This window comes from Fukomys damarensis, unplaced genomic scaffold (genome assembly GCF_012274545.1).
Source record: "Fukomys damarensis isolate Sample0158 unplaced genomic scaffold, DMR_v1.0_HiC HiC_scaffold_20, whole genome shotgun sequence".
NCBI classification, from domain to species: domain Eukaryota; kingdom Metazoa; phylum Chordata; class Mammalia; order Rodentia; family Bathyergidae; genus Fukomys; species Fukomys damarensis.
In genome coordinates, this window is record NW_022900932.1 from 22,089,554 (window position 1) to 22,108,770 (window position 19,217).

Genomic DNA, 19,217 nt, shown 5'->3' on the forward strand with positions numbered 1-19,217 from the left:
GGAAAATGAGATACAAGTTTTAAAATAGCATTTTGTTTTTCTGAACTTAGATGGAAATACATGAAATTTTGTCTTCACATTATTAATATGTATTAATTTACATATTGAAGAATCAGTGTGATAATTTCATAGCCATTGATCACCACCCTCTTTACACACATACTTGCTTTTAAGTCAGTTTTTTTAGCTGTGGTTATTGGGTTTTCAGGTATCTTCATTTTCTTTTTCATGTTTTTTTTTCTTTATTTTCCAATTTTTGTGAGTATATTGTTTTTTAAAATCAGAAAAATGTTATAGGAATCTTTTTTTTTTTTTTGGTACTGGGGATTGAGCTTGGGTCCTTGCACTTTCAAGGCAGGTAGCTGGAACCACTGAGCTAAATTCCTGGCCCTTCACCTTTAATGTCACTTTGTGTTTTGTAGTGCTGGTGATTGAATCCAGTGTATTGCCATGCTAGACAAGTGCTCACTACTAAGCCATGCATTCCCCAGCCCTAATTTAATGTTGAGTGACATGGACATGCTTATATTCCTGGAGAAGGGGCGTGTGTGTGATTTTAGCTAGAAAACACATTGGATGGAAATATACAAAAATACTAACAGTATTGTTATGCCAGAGAGGTAGTATTTCTTATTTCTTAAGAGTAAAATTTCTGGGCTGGGGATTTAACTCAGCAGTTCAGTGGCCTGTCTTGCAAGCGCAAGGACCCGAGTTTGATCCCTGGTACCAATTTAAAAAAAAAAGTAAAATTTCTGGGCTGGGATTTAGCTCAGTGGTTCCTCCACCTGCCTTGCAAGCCCAAGAACCCGAATTCAATCCCTGGTACCAAAAAAAAAAAAAAAAGTAAAATTTCCTACTACCTTTTCATATACATTCAGACTTTTATACTGTGAGGATAGATTTGTTGTTTTTGGGTTTTTTTGGCATAGGTTTTTGTAATCAGAAAAGTTAATATTTTAACTTGTAAGACGGGTCTAACTTGTAGTTTCTTATATATTCTAACTTGTACTTTCTTATATATTTCAGACATTTGAAGACAGTGATTTGTTCCATTTGATTGGCGTTATTTGTGGATTAGCAATTTACAATTTTACTATTGTGGACTTGCATTTTCCTTTGGCTTTATATAAGAAACTGCTGAAAAAGAAACCATCCCTGGATGATTTGAAAGAATTAATGCCTGATGTTGGGAGGTCGGTTGTAAAAAGTGTTGAGGGTAGAATTCGGGAGGCAAGAAATGCAGAATGTACAGATTGCTTTCCTTGTAGGAATAATAATGTTCTGTTACTTCTGTTAAATTTCTGGAATAACCAGAAGCATTTACTCAGATCTACTGAAAGAGTAAATTATTTTAATAGCACTCTGAATTTTTATCTTCAGAGCTCAGCTTTTAGTGGTTTAGGAGGTAAAGTTTTCTGAGTGTTTATAAATGATATATTTGGATATTCATTCTGTGATTGAATATGTATAAAGATTTTTTTATTAAAGTGGAATAAAAATTATATATAAGAACAATTGTTAGAAATTAGATGATACATGGCCTTTTTAGTGTTTTGTTTTGTTTTTTTAATCTTTTTTGGTCCTGGGGATCAAACTCAGGATCTTGCGCTTGCAAGGCAGGCAGAGGAACCACTGAGCCAAATCCCCAGCCTGATGCATGGCCTTTTTAATCAGAAGAAGAGAGAAAAACTGTTCTTTTTCCCCCTCTCCAGTGTTGTTTATACATTTGCCATTGTATATCCAGTATTCTGAAACAAATATAAAAGTACAAATTAATGGAAAAAAATAATAAAAAAGTAAGAAATGCATATTCATTCATAAGCAAAAAGGCAAAATGCCAATAATATTTTATTTTAAAGAAATATATGTTATTTTGCAGAAGCATGCAGCAGTTACTGGATTACCCAGAAGATGATATAGAGGAAACATTTTGTCTAAATTTTACGGTAAGATGAGAAGACATAGGTTGTATTAGAAGACATAGCTTCATTATTTATCATCCCTTTTATTAAACCACTGTGCCTTACGGTTTTTCTTTATTTTGATAGATGGAACTCTTAACCCTTTAGCTAACATTTATTGAGTATTTACTATGTGCTAGACCCAATACATACATTATTTCTTTTTATCTTCAACAGTCCTATGAGCTTACTACTATTCCTGTTTTACAGGTGAAGAACTAGAAACAATAATTACATATCACAGTCAGCATTCATAGCCCTGTGACTTCAAAGCTCATATGCTTCATTAATATGCTAAATATATTTACAGATACAAAGGGTCTTTATCCACATGTTCATTTTTGAGCTTGCAATTACAGAAATGTTAGAGAAACAAAAGATTATTATGAATATTACTAATGAAATTACTGCTTAAAAAATTATTTCCCCCAATATATCCCTTTCTACTTTACTGCTTATTCTTTCTTACCTATCTTATCTTGCTGTTGTATAACTTAGTGTAATACAAATGCAAATATATTCCAGTATTATTTAGAAATTAAATTGAAAATCTTGTAAAAGACACAAAATTATATTAAGACAGTGAAAGAGATTTTGAATGACAGATCAAGTCACATGCAAAGCCATTGACAAATGAGAGTCTGGCAGAAATAGACCTCGAGGGCCAGGGATTGAGCTCAGTGGTTCTACCGCCTGCCTACAAGTGCAAGGACCCGAGTTCAATCCCTGGCACTAATTAAAAAAGAAGTAGACCTCGTGGCAATTAAACAAAAGAAAATCAACAAAAGTGATAAAAAGATGCTTCATGTGTGAACAGTTGAGTAAGACTCTTGGGAAAATGGTAAAACCTTCAGGTTGTTTTTTTTTGTTTGGTTTTGTTTTGTTTTTAACATTTTTTTCCCTTCCCTACCCAGTCTGCTCAGTGGTTTTTGTCAGTATTAACAGAAAATACCATATTCTGCTGTTACACAATTTACCTCCAAAACAAAGTGCCCTCTCACAAAAGTTTAGCAGTTCTTATTGGCCCATGGTGTGTAACAATATTTGGTAGGCAGGACTGGGATTTTAGCTCAGTGGCAACGTGCCTGCCTTGCAAGCATAAGGTCCTGAGTTTGATCCCCGTACCAAAAAATAAAAAAAAAAAAAAAAAAAAAAAAAAAAAAAAAAAAAAAAAAAAATTTGGATAGGCATTAAAATGAAATAAATTTTCATAATTTTTTTCCAAGAAAATCTTTGTTGGAAGTCTTCCTATTTTTTGTGAAATTTTTGTTTCTCTTTTTAGTTGACTCACTTGTATCTGTTAAAGTGTCTTTACATCTTGACTAACTGTCTTGATCAGGTAAAATGTTGAATTCCAAACAGTTTAATTTCTAACTTATCTCATAACCATCTATATTCAAGAATTTATTTTTTGTACCATTTCTTTCTCAGAGTTATGGTTTTCTGTTGCTTGCAGAATAAAAACTATAGAATTGGCAACAGAGACATTTATAATCTGGCTTTCTGTCCAACTTTCATTGTCTCATGCCATTTTTACCAAATTGTATCATACCATACAGTATTCTTTGATTTACGTTACCGTCCCCTTTGTTTAGAGCCATTGCCATACATTTTCAGGACTTGATGTGTACTCTCACATTTTACTCTTCTGGTTTTTGTTGTTGTTGTTGTTTTATTTTTTGAGACAGGGTCTCACTATGTAGTTGAGACTGACCTGGAACTCACCATATAGTCCAGGCTGGTCTTGAACTCACAGCGATCCTCCTGCCTCAGCCTCCTGAGTGCTAGGATTGCAGGCGTGCGTCACCACACCTGTCTCTCTTCTGTTAAAGAGATGTGCTCAGTCTGAAATCTTACTCAACTCCCAGTCTTTCAGAATTATACCTATCATGCTTTATAAATGGCATTTTTCCTCAAGGTCTTTTATACTTTCTCTAGTTGAAATTAAGTTTTCTTTCTTATGTTGTGTTATAAAATTTGGTTACATATCTGTTCCATACAGCATTATTTTATTATGATGAGGTGTTTACATGCCACGTTTCTTCTCCTTCACTAGATAATAAACTAGAAGTATTCATCACTTACCTATCCCACTTCCACAGTAGATTTCTGTAGATCCCAAATTTTCATTAAAGAGGAACATATTCCAAAAAGAAAGAATTTAGAGAAAAGGTATAGATGTGGGAATGGTAACACTTTTATTTTAAAGACTAATAAGAGTAATAAAAATATCAAAATAAACGACCACCTCATTAACCAATTAATGCATAATTTAAAAAGCCTGTGGCTGGGTGTGGTGGCGCACACCTGTAATCCCAGCACTCTGGAGGCTGAGGCTGGAGGATGCTGTGAGTTCAAAACCAGCATGGGCTACATAGTGAGTTCCAGGTCAGTTTCAACTACATAATGAGACCCTGTCTCAAAAAAAGCAAAACAAACAAACAAACAAACAAATAAAACAGTACTCCCTTAAGCCTGTGATCAGGCACGCAAGGCAGAGGAATACAGGAGAGTACGGGTTGTGGTGTTGAAAGAATGCATAGTTCTTTAAGCTGAATGCATTCTGCTAGTTGGATTTAATCATTCATCTAAGGAAAGCATTCTCTCTAATGCCTTAGTTTATTCTACACTTTCACGTACAATAAATCATTAGTTTTCTGTGCCTAATTAAACAAACTCTTGGTCATTTTTTGTCAGCCCCCTATAGTAGGATACTAAATTACTAGAGAATGAAAATTCTTAGTTATGACTTTAAGCAGAATTCATAAATAAGCTTATAATAGCAGAATTTTGCCTAAATTTATTACTTTTTATATTTAATAAGAGAAAGGAAAAATAATAGATTACTAAGGTACTTTTAAGTTTTGAGTCTGACATTGACTTTTTTTAAAAATTTAAATTAATAGATCACAGTTGAAAACTTTGGTGCAACAGAAGTGAAAGAGCTGGTTCTAAATGGTGCAGACACAGCTGTTAACAGACAGAATCGGTAAGTGACTTCCAGCAGCATCAGTGGAAGTGATGACACTCAGTAGACATTTTCTCTTGTATTTAGAAAGATGTCACAACCCTAAATTTTCATTCACGTAAAACTTAGTCTTTGAATTTTTAGTGAGGAAATAATCTGTTTTTGTTCTTGAAGTCTCTTTAAAATATCAAAAAAGTAATGAAAATTTCATAAAAGAACAGAGAAGTGAGCATATGTTTGTAAACTAGAAAATTGTAATTAAAACCACACGAAGCTACATTATAAAATGGAATTGAGATGTGAACAAAGAATTAGGAATCAGAATAACATCAGTCTGTAAAAGAACAACATTAGAAGCTAGATCAAAATTTTGGGAGAAAGTCATTTTTAACTTAAGACTCCTGTGTCCACCCCTTCAGTACGTGGTTGGACATAAAAACATTTTCATACGCTCAGTATCTGAGAATTTACTTACGATGCCTCTCTTTCAGGTGCATGTGACCTACCAAAACAAAGAATTCAATCAGAAAAGAGGAAGGTACAGGGTACAATACAGGAGAGAGGCAAAAAGTGTTCCTTCTATCTAAGGAAACCATACTTGTGTAGAAAATTTAGGAGCTAACAGTCTGGGCTAGGTGAAGAGGACACAGAGGGATCCAGGAGAAAGGTGCAGTGAATGTCACCCTCATATGTTTGAGTGAAAGAGAGGAAGTTGCTGTTTCTATTGGAGTGGCTGGGGGGAAATTGCAAATAAATGGGAAAAAATTCTTTTTAAGAGAATTGCAGAATGCAGCTTGTGATGTTAACAGTGAATATTGAACCAAAAATTGTTATATACTAAGGAGGGGCAGAAAATGAGAATGGCGTAATTAAAATGTAAAATCCTCACCTTTCCCAATGGGTGTTTAGTTCATATAAATTTAAAACTGAAAATCAAGGAATAACAAAAAGCTACGTTAAAAAAGCTTGAGGGTTGTGCTCGCTTGGGCAACACATATACTAAAAAAGCTTGAGGGTACATATCTGAAGGAAAGCAAGAATTAACAAAGCATTATCTTCAAATGGCAGGAAATTTCTGATAGAGAAATGAAGGACAGAGAGCTGTCTTGTGCTTTCCTGTTTCATTTTAATTCTTCAGGCAAAGCTAGCTTAGGGATTGTTGCCAGGGACGTGATCCAAATGATTGTAATCCTGCTTCTGCTACTGAGAAGTTTTAGGTAAATTATGTCTCCTTGCCTCAGTATCCTTTTCTGCAGAATAGAGTGGTAAAGTATATCTACTTCATGGGGTCATTTTGAGGAATAATAGGTAAGGCAGTAATTTTAAGATACTCAGAATAAGACCTAGCACTTGGATTGTTCAGTAAATGTTGGCTATTAGGAGTATTACTATTGTTATAATTGATGTTTTAAACTATGTGTATTGTCTTACTTTTGATCAAAGTAGAGCTATTGTAAAATGATGTGGGGGAAAAATGATCCTTCTAGCTGTCCTTTAAAAAAAAATTGTGAAAGCTATGCATGGTGGTACATACCTATCGTAGTCCCAGCACTCGGGAGGCTGAAGCAGGAGGATCACCATACGTTTCAGGCTAGCCTGGGCTCTGCATAGTGAGTTCAAGAACAGTGTGAACTACAGAGCAAGACCCTGTCTCAAAAAAAAAAAAGTGTATGTGAAAATCCAGGTGAGGTAGCACACCTGTAATTCCAGCACTCAAGAGGCTGCGGGAGGATCAACATGAGTTCAAGACCAGCCTCAGCTAACTACATGGTGAAACCCTGTCTTAAAAAAAATTTTTTTTTAAATGTAGTTTTTGAAAAGCTGGCTATGATTTTTTTACTTTATTGTGTGTATGTGCTGTAAATTGAACCGAGGGCTTTGCACTTGCTGGGCAAGTGCTCTACCATGTGCTATATACCCCACCCCTTTTTTTACTTTTTGAGACAAGGAAGATCTAAGTTGCCCAGGTTGGTGTTGAATTTTCCATCCTCCTGCCTCAACCTCTTGAGTATCTGGGATTGTACCACTGTGCCTGGTTTATGATTAGACTTTTTTTCCTGCTTTTAAAGGTTCTATTGTACTAATTCTTAATTCCTAAAAATACATTTCATAAAGATCATCTGGCTAGGAAGTGTTCTTAAATTTTTTGACAAAAAGTAAGTTGTCACACTAGCCTTTTGTGCTTGAGGAACAACTAGTATAGAGAATTTAACTTTCTTTTTTTTTCCAGCTTTAATTGAGTTTATTGGTACATTTTAGGATTGGATGAATTACAAAATTATGTATTTCAAAATTGATCTTTTATCATTGAAACTAATAGTACATGTGATTGGTTTTTTCACAGACTCACCAGTTTTATATTTTACAGTCACCTCCTTTGTCCATATGTTCCCCCTCTGTTTTAAAATGAATTTGTAAGGTCTGGAGGTTTAGCTCAGTGGCACCAGCGCCTGCCTGGCAAGTGCAAGGATCCAGTTCAATCCCTGGTTCCACACACACACAAAAATATGAATTTGGAATTTTGGTATAATGACGATGTAGTCTGTAGATCATTAAATGTATTTACTAGTATTTATGTGTACTGCACATGTGAAAGACCGCACATGTAATCTTTAGTGATTATCCTAAAATAATGTTTAATGCACCCACTTGTAAGTTTGGTTTGGTTTGGTTTTGAGATAGGGTCTTGCTATGTATGTAGTTCAGGTTGGCCTTGAACTCAAAGCAATTCTGCCTCAGCCTTCTGAGTATTGGCACTACAGGCGTGCGCCACCATGTCTGGCTGTAGGGGTTTTTGTTTTTTGTTTTTTGTTTTTTAATAAATTTTGTTAAGCTTTCTTGGAATCCAAAGCAAAAGGGACTGCTCTGTCAAATAGTCTGAATCCCAGAGCTCTTGTTTTTGATCACCCAATATTTGGGTGTTAGCGTACTCCTTTGCCAGTGAGTGTGAAGTGATAACCAGTTTCAATAACTTGTAAATATTGAAACACTTTTAGTAGCCAATTGTGTCATTCTGCTCACCAGAAGATGTTGTTTTTTCATGAGGAGTAGCCAAAGAAGAGCTGTGAGTACGTCAGAGATATACTTGAATTTTCTTTTTTATGTAGAAAGAATAATAGGTTTCTCCATAATGACTTCATCCCCTTTGAGCCCGACTCACTTGTCTGTTTTATAGATAAGTAGCAAAAAGTGTAGCAGCGCTCAGTTTTAGTTGGACTACATTATATATTCTCCATGAGAGGTTTTTTAAATAATGTGTGCATGTGTCCCTTTTCATTTCTAGGCAGGAGTTTGTTGATGCGTATGTGGATTATATATTCAATAAATCAGTGGCTTCCTTATTTGACGCTTTTCATGCGGGTTTTCATAAGGTCTGCGGAGGAAAAGTTCTTCTGCTCTTCCAGCCTAATGAACTACAAGCCATGGTTATTGGAAATACAAATTATGACTGGAAGGAACTGGAAAAGGTAGGGAAAACAAATCTATGATATTGTTCACATGGATGAGACCGGACACGTTCAGGGTGGTGTGGCCATAGACGAATGGAAAGGGAAAGGAACATGTCTTAGGTGGAAATCGTGACTTTTTATGTATTGTTTTCCATTTTTGTATAATTTATTAATATCATTTTATAGGCCAACACTGCCCTCCTGACTCCACAATGAGTAGATTTGAACTATGTAGGAACAAGGATGGTGTTTTGTACTTGCCAGTGTTGGTGGTATTGACAGACCACCGTCTGTGACACAGACTGGAAGCACCAGCCCAAACCAAATGGGTTTTATTCTGCTTCAGGCCTAGGAAAACCATTCTGAAAAGCATTTGCCATGCTCAAGATTTTTATTCCCTTTTTCTCTAATTAGTCTCAGTTTTAGTTTTTAGCATGGAAATGATGCTTGTGGTCTTCATTACTGATGCCATAGTCGTGAGGAGATGGGGAATTTTTAAAACTTTTCTTGTCTGTCCTAGTAATTCACAACTATTTCTTCAGATAAACATAGTAAAAAGAGTAAGATTAGGTTAACCTGTCCATTTTCCAAATTTGCTAACATCCCATAATTTCGGTGGTTTGACAGTTTTTTAAGAACACATTGGCTGTATGACCTAATGGTACTGTTGCCTGTTATCTTCACACAAAAGTATGTGAGGCAAGTGGCAGCACCACTGAGCTAAATCCCTGGCCCTAAAGGTATTTGAATGAATACATTTTCATGGTTACAGGGTTTCAGTTTTACTATAGGAAGAGTACTAGATGTGGATGTTGGCAATGGTTACACACAAGGTGAATGCACTTCACGCCACAGAACTGTGGGTTTAAAATGGCCGGGTGTGGTGGCGCATGCCTGTAATCCCAACACTCAGGAGGCTGAGGCAGGAGGATCGCTGTGAGTTCCAGGTCAGTCTCAACTACATAGTGAGAACCTGTCTCAAAAAACCAAAAAAAAAAAAGTTTAAAAGGTAAGGCAGTTGTGGCATATGCCTGTAACCCTAGCTAATTGGGAGGTGGCACAGGATGGCTACAGATTGAAGGCCATCCTGGACAGCTTAACAAGACTCTGTCTCAAAATAAAAAGGCTCACGAAATAGCATATTATTCCCTGGATTCAATCCACAGTACTTCAGATACACACCAAAAAAGCCAAAAACTGGAAACAAATGGATCAACCAGTTCTAATATATCCTTTCTGTAGAATACTACTACTGAACATCATTACAAGAGAATCCGCTGTTGATAATTGTACAACTGGATGTGCTTTCTGCTGAGCGAAGGAAGCCCCACTGATCTCCAGGGATCCATGTGTACAGTTCTGTTAACGTGGTGATGGGTCAAGGGTAGAGGAGGGTGTGACTACACAGGATTACCGTGAGGCACCTGGCATAACGGGGGTAAAACTTCGGTGCCTGCATGGCACTGACAGTTACGTGCTTCTGTAGACATGCTTACAACTCCCAGAACTGTACCTAATCCAGACAAAGTCACTTTTACTGTGTGTTAATTTAAGGGATAAAATTTAAATTATAATTAGGAGCCAGGCATGCCGGGTGTGGTGGCGCATGCCTATAATTCCAGCACTGAGGAAGCGGAGGGAGGAGGATTGCTATGAGTTCAAGACCAGCTTGTGCTACAAAGTGAGTTGAAGGCCAGCCTGGACTACATGGCAAGACACTGTCTCCAAAAACTATGGGATTTTTAACTCAATATACACTTATCTCTGTTCTCTCCTCACTAAATCTCACTAAAATGACAGTAAAAAAAAATTCAGAATAGGAACATGGACATCGTGTGTGTGTGTGTGTGTGTGTGTGTGTGTGTGTGTATAATTTGATGAAAAGCCAGGTAAGTTGATTAGTGAACGAGGTCAGAGAAAATATTCTAAGCGTCTGCGATGATGGTGAAGTTCTTAGAGCTTTCCAGTGATACAAATAGCTGGCTGCAGCGTGCCTGCCGTAGGTTGGCCACCATTGCTGTAGACCACAAGGTTATCAGGAGGCAACCCACTTTGCACCCTACAGCCTCTGAAAGGGAAAGGACAGTTCCTCATACCATACTGTATAACTTTAAATAGCAAGGGTGTATGGATGACTAAAAGCAGTAGAATTACTTCACAATCTCTTTAAGGAATTACTGGTGTAATCCCAGTACACTGGGAAACTGAGGGAGGGGGATCACAGATTCAAGCCCAACCTGGAAATTTGGTGACTTTCCAAAGCCCTATCTCTAATTGAAATCTAAAATTTAAAAAGGGCCTGAGATTTAGGTCACTGTGAAAGTCCTGATTTCAATCTCCAGTACAGGAAAGAAAAATCAAGAAGGAAGCAACTCCGTAATCACAGTGCTTGGCCAGGCTGAGACAGAAGGATCACAAGTTCAAGCCTAGCCCAGGCAACTTAGTGAGACCTTGTCTCAAAATATAAAAAATTTTAAAGGTCCTGGCGGGGGTGGCTCAGTGTGAAGGCCTTGGGTTCAATTCCCAGTATTGCCAAAAAGAGAAAAAAAATAATTAAGCTTCTTCTATCTCTTCTCTTAGCCAACAAGAGACAATGCAGAAAGAGGCTTTAGAATCTGGGGGTGTTGATCTGGTTAAAGAGATGGGAGATAGAGACTTAAAGTCTTCCCTCACTGGAAACGGACTCTGCCCCTAATCACCATAAAATGACGTGTGCGTTTTCATCACCCTTGAAGTGGCACACAGCTTGTCCCTGTTGCCTGTCCTGTCATTGCTCCTCCCTGCAGCAGCCTGCTGAGCCTGGAGCCTCCCCTGCTCACTGCACTGTAGAGGCCGCGCCGTTCCTTTCGCGTTTGATTTTTTTTTTTTTTTCTTGGAATTTTCATAACATAAATTTTTCTTATCTGTCTTTACCTGTGCTCCCTCCGCCCTGCCACCACCATATTGTAGACATCCTGAGTCAGGCTTTGAGGCTTTACTCACTGTTTTATTCGCAGCACCTAGCAGCACTCGCCAGGTACTAACACTGCCTAGATAGTCACCAGATGGCAAGTGTTCTGGTCGGGACCTTCTGAGGGGTGTATTTCCAGTATCCTCGGTGTACCTTAGTATTTCACTGATTATGATTTGTGGCTTTACATATTCTTACCTAATAAAACGATTACACATTTCCCTCAATCTATTTAGAGATGTAAAAGAAAAATAAAGGTTTTTAGTCATGCACCTTTCATTGCCCAGTAACAGGCACATAGACTTTAAATTCAAGCAAGTCAGTATATATTGCTGGAAATCAGGCCATTTTCTCCAAACATTTTGTAGAATTGAATTGTTGAGAGTTGGGTGATTGAGATAATCATAGATAGGAATAAGATACAGGTATGAATAAGGAAAGGCCAGAATTCAAGAGCGGGTTAACAAGTATGTATGGGCCCTCTGCCGAGCCCTCTATGCACAAGATAAAGGAGACGTACTTAAATAAGATTGAAACACAGTCACTGCCTCTGAGACAAACATTACTTAATTGAATTGTAATGAATACAAACGGAGTGTAAGACGTGAGAAGGATCTTTAAGAACTGAAAGGCCAGAACCGGGTGTGGTGGTACATACCTGTAATCCCAGCCAGCGCTCAAGAGGCTGAGGCAGGAGGATCACAGAGTTTGAGGCCAGCCTGGGCTACATAGTGAGTTCAAGGGCAGCATGAACTACAGAGCAAGACTCTGTCTCAAAAAAAATTTAAAAAGAAAGTTAAGACCAGGTGTTGCTGAATTTTAAAGAACGCAGTGTGAAGTATACGCATCCTCCTCCCTACCCCTTTTCTCTCAGTATGGTACTAATGTTTTGAAAAGTATATTAGTACTATTCCTGTGATTTATTCCAGGACATAGTGGCTTAAGAATAACAATGAACAGTTACTCTCTGTTTCTGTGGGTCAGGAATTCAGGAGTAGCTTGACTAAATACTTTGACTCAAGGGTCTGTGGTGATGTTGCCCCCAGGATGCTGGTGGTGCCACCGTTATCTAAAGGCTTAAGTATGTTCTCTTCCTAGATGTCTCACTCTCGTGGCTATTTGCAAGAGGCCTCAGTCTAGCACTGACAGACATCTCCACAGGGCTGTTTGAGTATCCTCGGGAAGTGGCAACTGACTCATCCCACAGTGAGGGATCTAAAAGGGGGGCTAAAGCTACAGAGGTATTTCTTGGTTTGTTTTATGATCTAGCCTCAGAAGTCATACATTCCTCAAATTTGCAGTATTCTAGTGGTATCACAGATTAGGGCCATCAGCACGGGAGGGGACTAACGGTACAGGACGAGAATACCTGCAGGGGAGAGCTGGGGGTTTAACTCAGTGGTTCTGCAGCCTGCCTTGCAAGTGCAAGGTCCCGAGTTCAATCCCAGGTACCAAAAAAACAAACAAAAGAATACCTGTAGGTTCACTGGGGACCATCTTGGAAATGGATGACCACAGAAAATTAGTGTCCTCTTAGTATGATTTTTTTTTTCCAGCTTTAATTGGGTTTATTGGTACATTTTAGGGATACAGTACAGTTGCATTCATTGTTGGGATCTTGTACCTCTACATGACAGGTCTTGATTCTCATTTTTTCCCCTTTTACCCCTGCCCTCCCTTCACCCCCTCCTCCCCTCCCCATCTACAAACCTAGTATGATTTTTGTAAAGAAGAGATGGGATGTAAAAAGTTGACTGACTATAGGAAAAGATTTTATAATTACAGATAAAACTAGGTTAAACTTTTAAAAATCCTTTAACATTGAGTGTCTCGTTTGTTTTGTTTTGTTGGTACTGGACATCGAACTCAGGACCTTGCACTTACAAAACAGGCGCAGTGCCACATGCTAAATCCCCGGCCCTGTTATTAACTGTTTTTACTCAGATATTTATGAATGAAGATAATAGTTGTATTCTATCATATTCTTTAAAATAATGAGACATTTCTGGTGATTCATATGTATGTATTGTTCTTACCTTTTTCTTGGAAACTAATGGCTTCACATTACAAAATCCCCAGAAAAAAGTGGAGCACCAGCTGTATAATACAGGTTTCATACTGCTGGGGAATTAATTACAGGTTTACAGACTAAGGATGTCAATGTCAAGTCAGTTTGTTAAGACAAAATCAAAATATCCTTTAATATTAATAAAAGTTTGTTATTTTTAGAATACAGAATACAAAGGAGAGTACTGGGCAGAGCATTCTACGATAAAAATTTTTTGGGAAGTATTTCATGAACTACCATTGGAAAAGAAAAAACAATTTCTGTGTAAGTATTTCTAACTAGTCCCCTATTTTATGAGACAGAAATCTGTTTAAATTTATTCTCATAGCATATTTATTCACTTTGATGGGTTAATTTTGCTTTGTGTAGTATTCAGTGTCTTCTTTCAATTTTCAAAACAACTTATCTGTGTTCTTAATTGCATGTGTTCATATTTCAAAGGCTAAATTTACTTTGTTTCCAAAATAGCATTATTCTTAGAAATATAAATGAAAGCTAGGTGTGGTAGCACATGCCTGTGACCCCAGCACTTGCGAGGCTGGGGCAGTTTTGCTGAGTTTGAGGCCAACCTGAGCTACATAGTGACTTTAAGACCAGCCTGACTACATAACAAGATTGTCTCAAACAAAAAAAAAGAACTTATAGTAGTAGTTGCAATAATGTAGGATCAGGATACTTAAAATACCTTAGGAGAGGATAGCTCTTTTCTGTGTTTGGTTTTTCTCTTTGCTTTACCACCAAAACTTTGGGAGTTTTTGTAGAAAATAGAACATTTTCCCCCCCAGGGTCCTAATTCCTTCATAACTTAATGCCTGTATTTTCATATTTTAAAATCTGAATTGATTGAAATGTGATTTATATCAGAATTTATGTATCCAGGTCTGGGATTTAGTTCAGTGGTTTGGTGGCCTGCCTTGCAAGCGCAAAGACCTGAGTTCAATCTCCAGTACCAAAAAAAAAAAAAAAAGAATTTAATCAGTGACATTTCATTTATATGACTGCAGTTGCCAAGAATATCCTTGGCAATCTTTTTGAGTCTTAAATTCTTTTCTAAAAAACTCAATGTTGTATTTGATTTATCAATTAATTCTAAATGGCTTCTCCCAAAAAAGGGACCCCAAAATATTTTGACAGCAACAACAGTCAATTCGTTCATCAAATATTTATTGCCAGGCATGGTGGCACACGCCTGTAATCCCAGCACTCAGACCAGCCTGGGCTACATAGTGAGCTCCAGGTCAGTCTCAACTACATATTGAGACCCTGTCTCAAACCACCCCCCCCAAAAAATTGAGTGTCTCACGTATGCCAATATGATCACACATTTAAAGGGAAAAGTGGTGGTAGGCTTCCGCCTTAGTGCAGATGTTAGTGTAGAGCTGTGCTGTGGCTACTAAATATGTACCATTTGCTACTCGATTTGTTGATCAAATATGTTTTTCTTGGCAGTATTTTTGACAGGTAGTGATCGCATTCCTATTCTTGGTATGAAGAGTCTGAAACTAGTCATCCAGCCGACAGGAGGCGGTGAGGAATATCTCCCAGTTTCTCATACCTGTTTTAATCTTCTTGATCTTCCAAAATATACAGAAAAAGAAACTCTACGCTCTAAACTGATCCAAGCTATTGATCACAATGAAGGCTTCAGTTTAATATAACTTTGGAATCATAACTATTTGGTTCAGTGCAAAAACATTAAAATTATCTGTGTTTTTCTTGTGGTGATGAATTCAGCAGTGTCAGAGGTACTATTATGATTCTTACTTGCAAAATGTTCAATGCTATGAGTATTCATGAAAGCCAAAAATATATTAAATGAACAAACTTAAGTTTATTGTACAGAACCATGAGTTTCTTTCCCATCTTCGTAAGTATATTGTTGTGAATACATTACTTTTACTAACAAGCTTTAAGAATTTGAATATCTCAGAAATGATCTGATGTGTGAGTGCATGGAAATGTTATTTTTCAATTACTGGGTGAAAACCTTTAACTTCGGCCTGGAATAGTCATTTGATTATTTTTCCATTTTGTAAATAATGTTAAGTTTTGTAATAAAATAGTTATGTTCTGATACCAGTACAGTTTCCATGGTTATAATTGAACTGAGCTGACTTTTAAAGATTAAAAATAATGGTTTAATCTTACTCTGAGCTTCTATTAAAAGGGAAGTTGATTATTTTTCCATTTTGTAAATAATGTTAAGTTTTGTAATAAAATAGTTATGTTCTGATACCAGTACAGTTTCCATGGTTATAATTGAACTGAGCTTTTAAAGATTAAAAATAATGGTTTAATCTTACTCTGAGCTTCTATTAAAAGGGAAGAAAAGCATGGTAGAACCAACCTTGCCCTCTTTTTTTGCTAGAATAAATGTCTGTGCAAACCTAAATTACAGATAGGAATACATTAAATAACTTGTAGTTCTTTCCTCGCTTGTGAACCATGAGATGCTAATAGGTTATCAGAGAGCTTACTGATACTCATTGCCAGAAACAGAAACACTGGCTACTATAGAACCAATCACTGAATGATAGCTTCCAGAACTTATTGATACTGCAGTTTAGTCAATTTTAGTGCTTTAGAACTATATCCTTGAATTTTTCAGAAACAAATTTTAACAGTTTTATGGTGCTGATGCTTAGTTCTCATGTCATTAAATTGTAAAAGTGAGTTGATGCGATATATGTGACTTTCTGCTATAATGGAAATATTTATTTTTTAAATTTATAAAACTATGCCGTGAAAACTGTTTAAATAATAAAGATTTATTGGTTTAATATTTAAACTTTCAGTGGTCCTCATATAAGATTCAAAATTCTTCAAAAAGGGGGCTGTCTCATGAAAAGTGGATTGAGTTCCCATTCCCACATGAATTTGAGGTCCAATCTCACCTGAATTCCAAGAAAATTCTAAATCCAAGAAAAACTGAAAATTTCTTCCATATCTCATTCCAGCAAAACCTGATCTGAATAATTGAGGTATCTGTAGTATTCACTAAATGGGACTGTGACCCTATGGAGTGCCACATATGTGCTTTAAAAATAGCATAAGTAAGGGATAGTGGGATCTGTACTTTTCTGTACTTCCGCTTAAATACTACTACTAATGAGCCGTAGGTATCTTTTACAGATAAAGCACTAAAACAACATTCTCATGCAGGGTAGCACTATACCATTTCCCTGTGCACCCATCCATTCCTTGAGGGTGGTCATTATTCAAATAAACATATATTACGTGTCAGGTGCTTATTTTTTCATTAGTGACTTTGTATGCTACGAGGCTCACCTGTGAAGCAGCAGCCACTCTGGACTACTACAGAGCTCCACAACCGGGTATTTTGATGAAGACAGCATCTTACCTGGGAGCACAGCCATACAAAGCTTAATTTGGGTAAGTGATAAGTCTTCCTCCTCAGTTATTGCGGACTGTAATACAGCAATAGTAACAGCAAGATTCATGGTAGAAAAAGAACTACCTAGAGGTTTTTCAAATGGAAAAAAAATCTCTTGCTGGGCATGGTAATACACACCTGTAAACCCAGCACTCTGGAGGGCAGAGACATAAAAATTTAAGTTCGGATTGGGGATTTATAGCTCAGTGGTTCTGCCACCTTGCTTCTCAAACTCAAGGTCCCAAGTTTGACCCCCAATACCAAAAAAAAGAAAAGAGAAATTCCAGGTTCAAGCTTGGCCTGGGTAGTTTATCAAGACTGTCTCTGCCCAGGGCCAGGCAGATTTAGCTCGGTGGCAATGTGCCTGCCTCCCAAGCACAAGGTCCTGAGTTCAAAGGACCAAAGGAGAAAAAAGACTGTCTCAGCCTGGCATGGTCGCACATCCTGTAATCCTAGCACTCAGGAGGCTCAGGTAAGAGGATCACCATAGCCTGGGCTTCAAGGCTAGCCTGAACTACATACTGAGACCTTGTCTGAAAAAAACCCCAAACCAAAAAAACACCTGTCTCAATGTAATAAAAAGTTAAAGGGAGGGGAGCATAACTCAGGGAAGAGGCCTTGTGTTCAATTCTTCTCAAGACCTCTTGTGACTTATAAATCACAGTATCAAGTAGACAGATAATGAGTTTGCCAAGTTATACCACTGACTATATTAGAGAAAATGTTATCTACAAGGCTGTAAGAGACAAATATTTGTGTGGTAGTCTTCTCACAAAGTTCATTAAAAGGGTCAGTTTTTACTAACAAATTATGCTTGGGGCAGTCCTTCCACAAAGGGCACGTGTAAGAACCAAGACCTGTCATGTAAAGGTACAAGATCCCAATGATGAATGTAACTGTTGTGTATCCCTAAGATGTACCAGTAAACTCAATAAGGAAAGGGGGGGGCACATGTAAACTCTGAAGGGAAGGGCAGATAGATATTTCCTGTTCTCATCACACTCCAAGGTTCTTTTGCACTTTCCTCCCTGTTTCCCCGTATTTTTGTCATGTAAAGGTACAAGATCCCAATGATGAATGTAACTGTACTGTATCCCTAAGATGTACCAGTAAACTCAATAAGGAAAGGGGGGGGCACATGTAAACTCTGAAGGGAAGGGCAGATAGATATTTCCTGTTCTCATCACACTCCAAGGTTCTTTTGCACTTTCCTCCCTGTTCTTCCCCGTATTTCCTTGAATGCCCAAATTACTGAATTGATAAAGTATTTCTGAAGATAAACTGAGTCCACAGGCTGCTTATGTAAATTTACCTTTTTTTAACATTGGCCTTGGAAAGAATGTTTAAAACCATGAGAGAATTCTTATTTCAGAGAACTGTATTTTTCAAATCTGGCTTTTTTGGAACACTTGGGGGTACTTTTAAAATCTAAATCTCTATTCCTAAGAGGTAAGGCTCCCGCTATACATATATTTTCACAGATGATTTTTAATACAGCCCCCATTTGACAGCCACTCCAAGGAGAGGTGAGGTCATTGGGCCTGTTCTCCATAGTTTAATGGGTCACAGTGGATTATTTAGGTAAAGGTCCATCCATTAGCTGCAGAGCCCCCACACCTACCCTGCTTCTAGGTTGCAGGGTTAGGAGGTGAGGCTTTGAAACAAAATTTAACAAGCCAAATATGTGGGAGCAAGACGGAGGCAAAAGGATCATGAGTTCAATTACTGGGCTATCTTGAGAAAAATAATAAGCGTTATGAAATAAAACTTACTTGGTAATAATACAAAATACCATTGCCTGAAGTTGCACCATTGTTTTATATAGCACTGAGAAAAAAAAAATCCTAATCAAACCATCATATGCCATTAAATTAGCATATCATTATCACTGAGAAGTAGAGGTTACCCTAACAAGGTGTCAGAAAAAGGCTTGGAGGTAGGTTTGGCCAGTACAAGTAATACCTGTGAATTTCTATCTCCCAATTTGTGTACATACAGAATGTCACTGTTTCTTGTGACACATCTGAATACTGTAACACCTCAAGAGTTCATGAATATTTGTTTGGAAACAGTTCACTTCTCAAAAAACAAGTGACAGAATTCTTCCATTCCACTCACAAACCCTAGGCTCCAGTGACAAACATCTTCCCCACACAAATAAAAATGCAGGGGCCAGGAATTTAGCTCAGTGCCTGCCTTGCAAGCACAAGGACCCGAGTTCTATTCCTGGTACCAAAAATAACAAGAAAAACAAATACAAGTGCAGCTATCTTCCCCGAATTCATAAATTAAGTTCATGAACTGAGGGACCACTGTACTGTGTAGGATTTTATACGTAATTTCTCTAGTGCCAACAGCAATAGGCCAGTGTTTAAATCCACCTAGAGTTGGCTGAGAGGAGGAAACTTTGTCTTAAAAGCTTTAGAA

At 37.4% G+C, this 19,217-nt stretch overlaps 1 protein-coding gene across 9 annotated transcripts in view; it reads left to right on the forward strand.

Moving 5' to 3' along the window:
• The window catches only part of Herc4 (HECT and RLD domain containing E3 ubiquitin protein ligase 4), a 109,950-nt gene that overhangs the window by 88,294 nt on the left and 2,439 nt on the right, over positions 1–19,217 (forward strand). For 3 of the 9 annotated variants that reach the window (XM_010605548.2, XM_010605564.2, XM_010605573.3), the window contains 6 exons: positions 1,027–1,193; positions 1,880–1,946; positions 4,868–4,950; positions 8,213–8,396; positions 13,558–13,660; positions 14,846–15,524. In XM_010605548.2, the coding sequence (XP_010603850.1) occupies positions 1,027–1,193; positions 1,880–1,946; positions 4,868–4,950; positions 8,213–8,396; positions 13,558–13,660; positions 14,846–15,054 (813 nt within the window). In that variant the 3' untranslated portion in view covers positions 15,055–15,524. The other 6 variants (XM_010605555.3, XM_010605552.2, XM_010605580.2 and 3 more) reach the window with 4 other exon arrangements.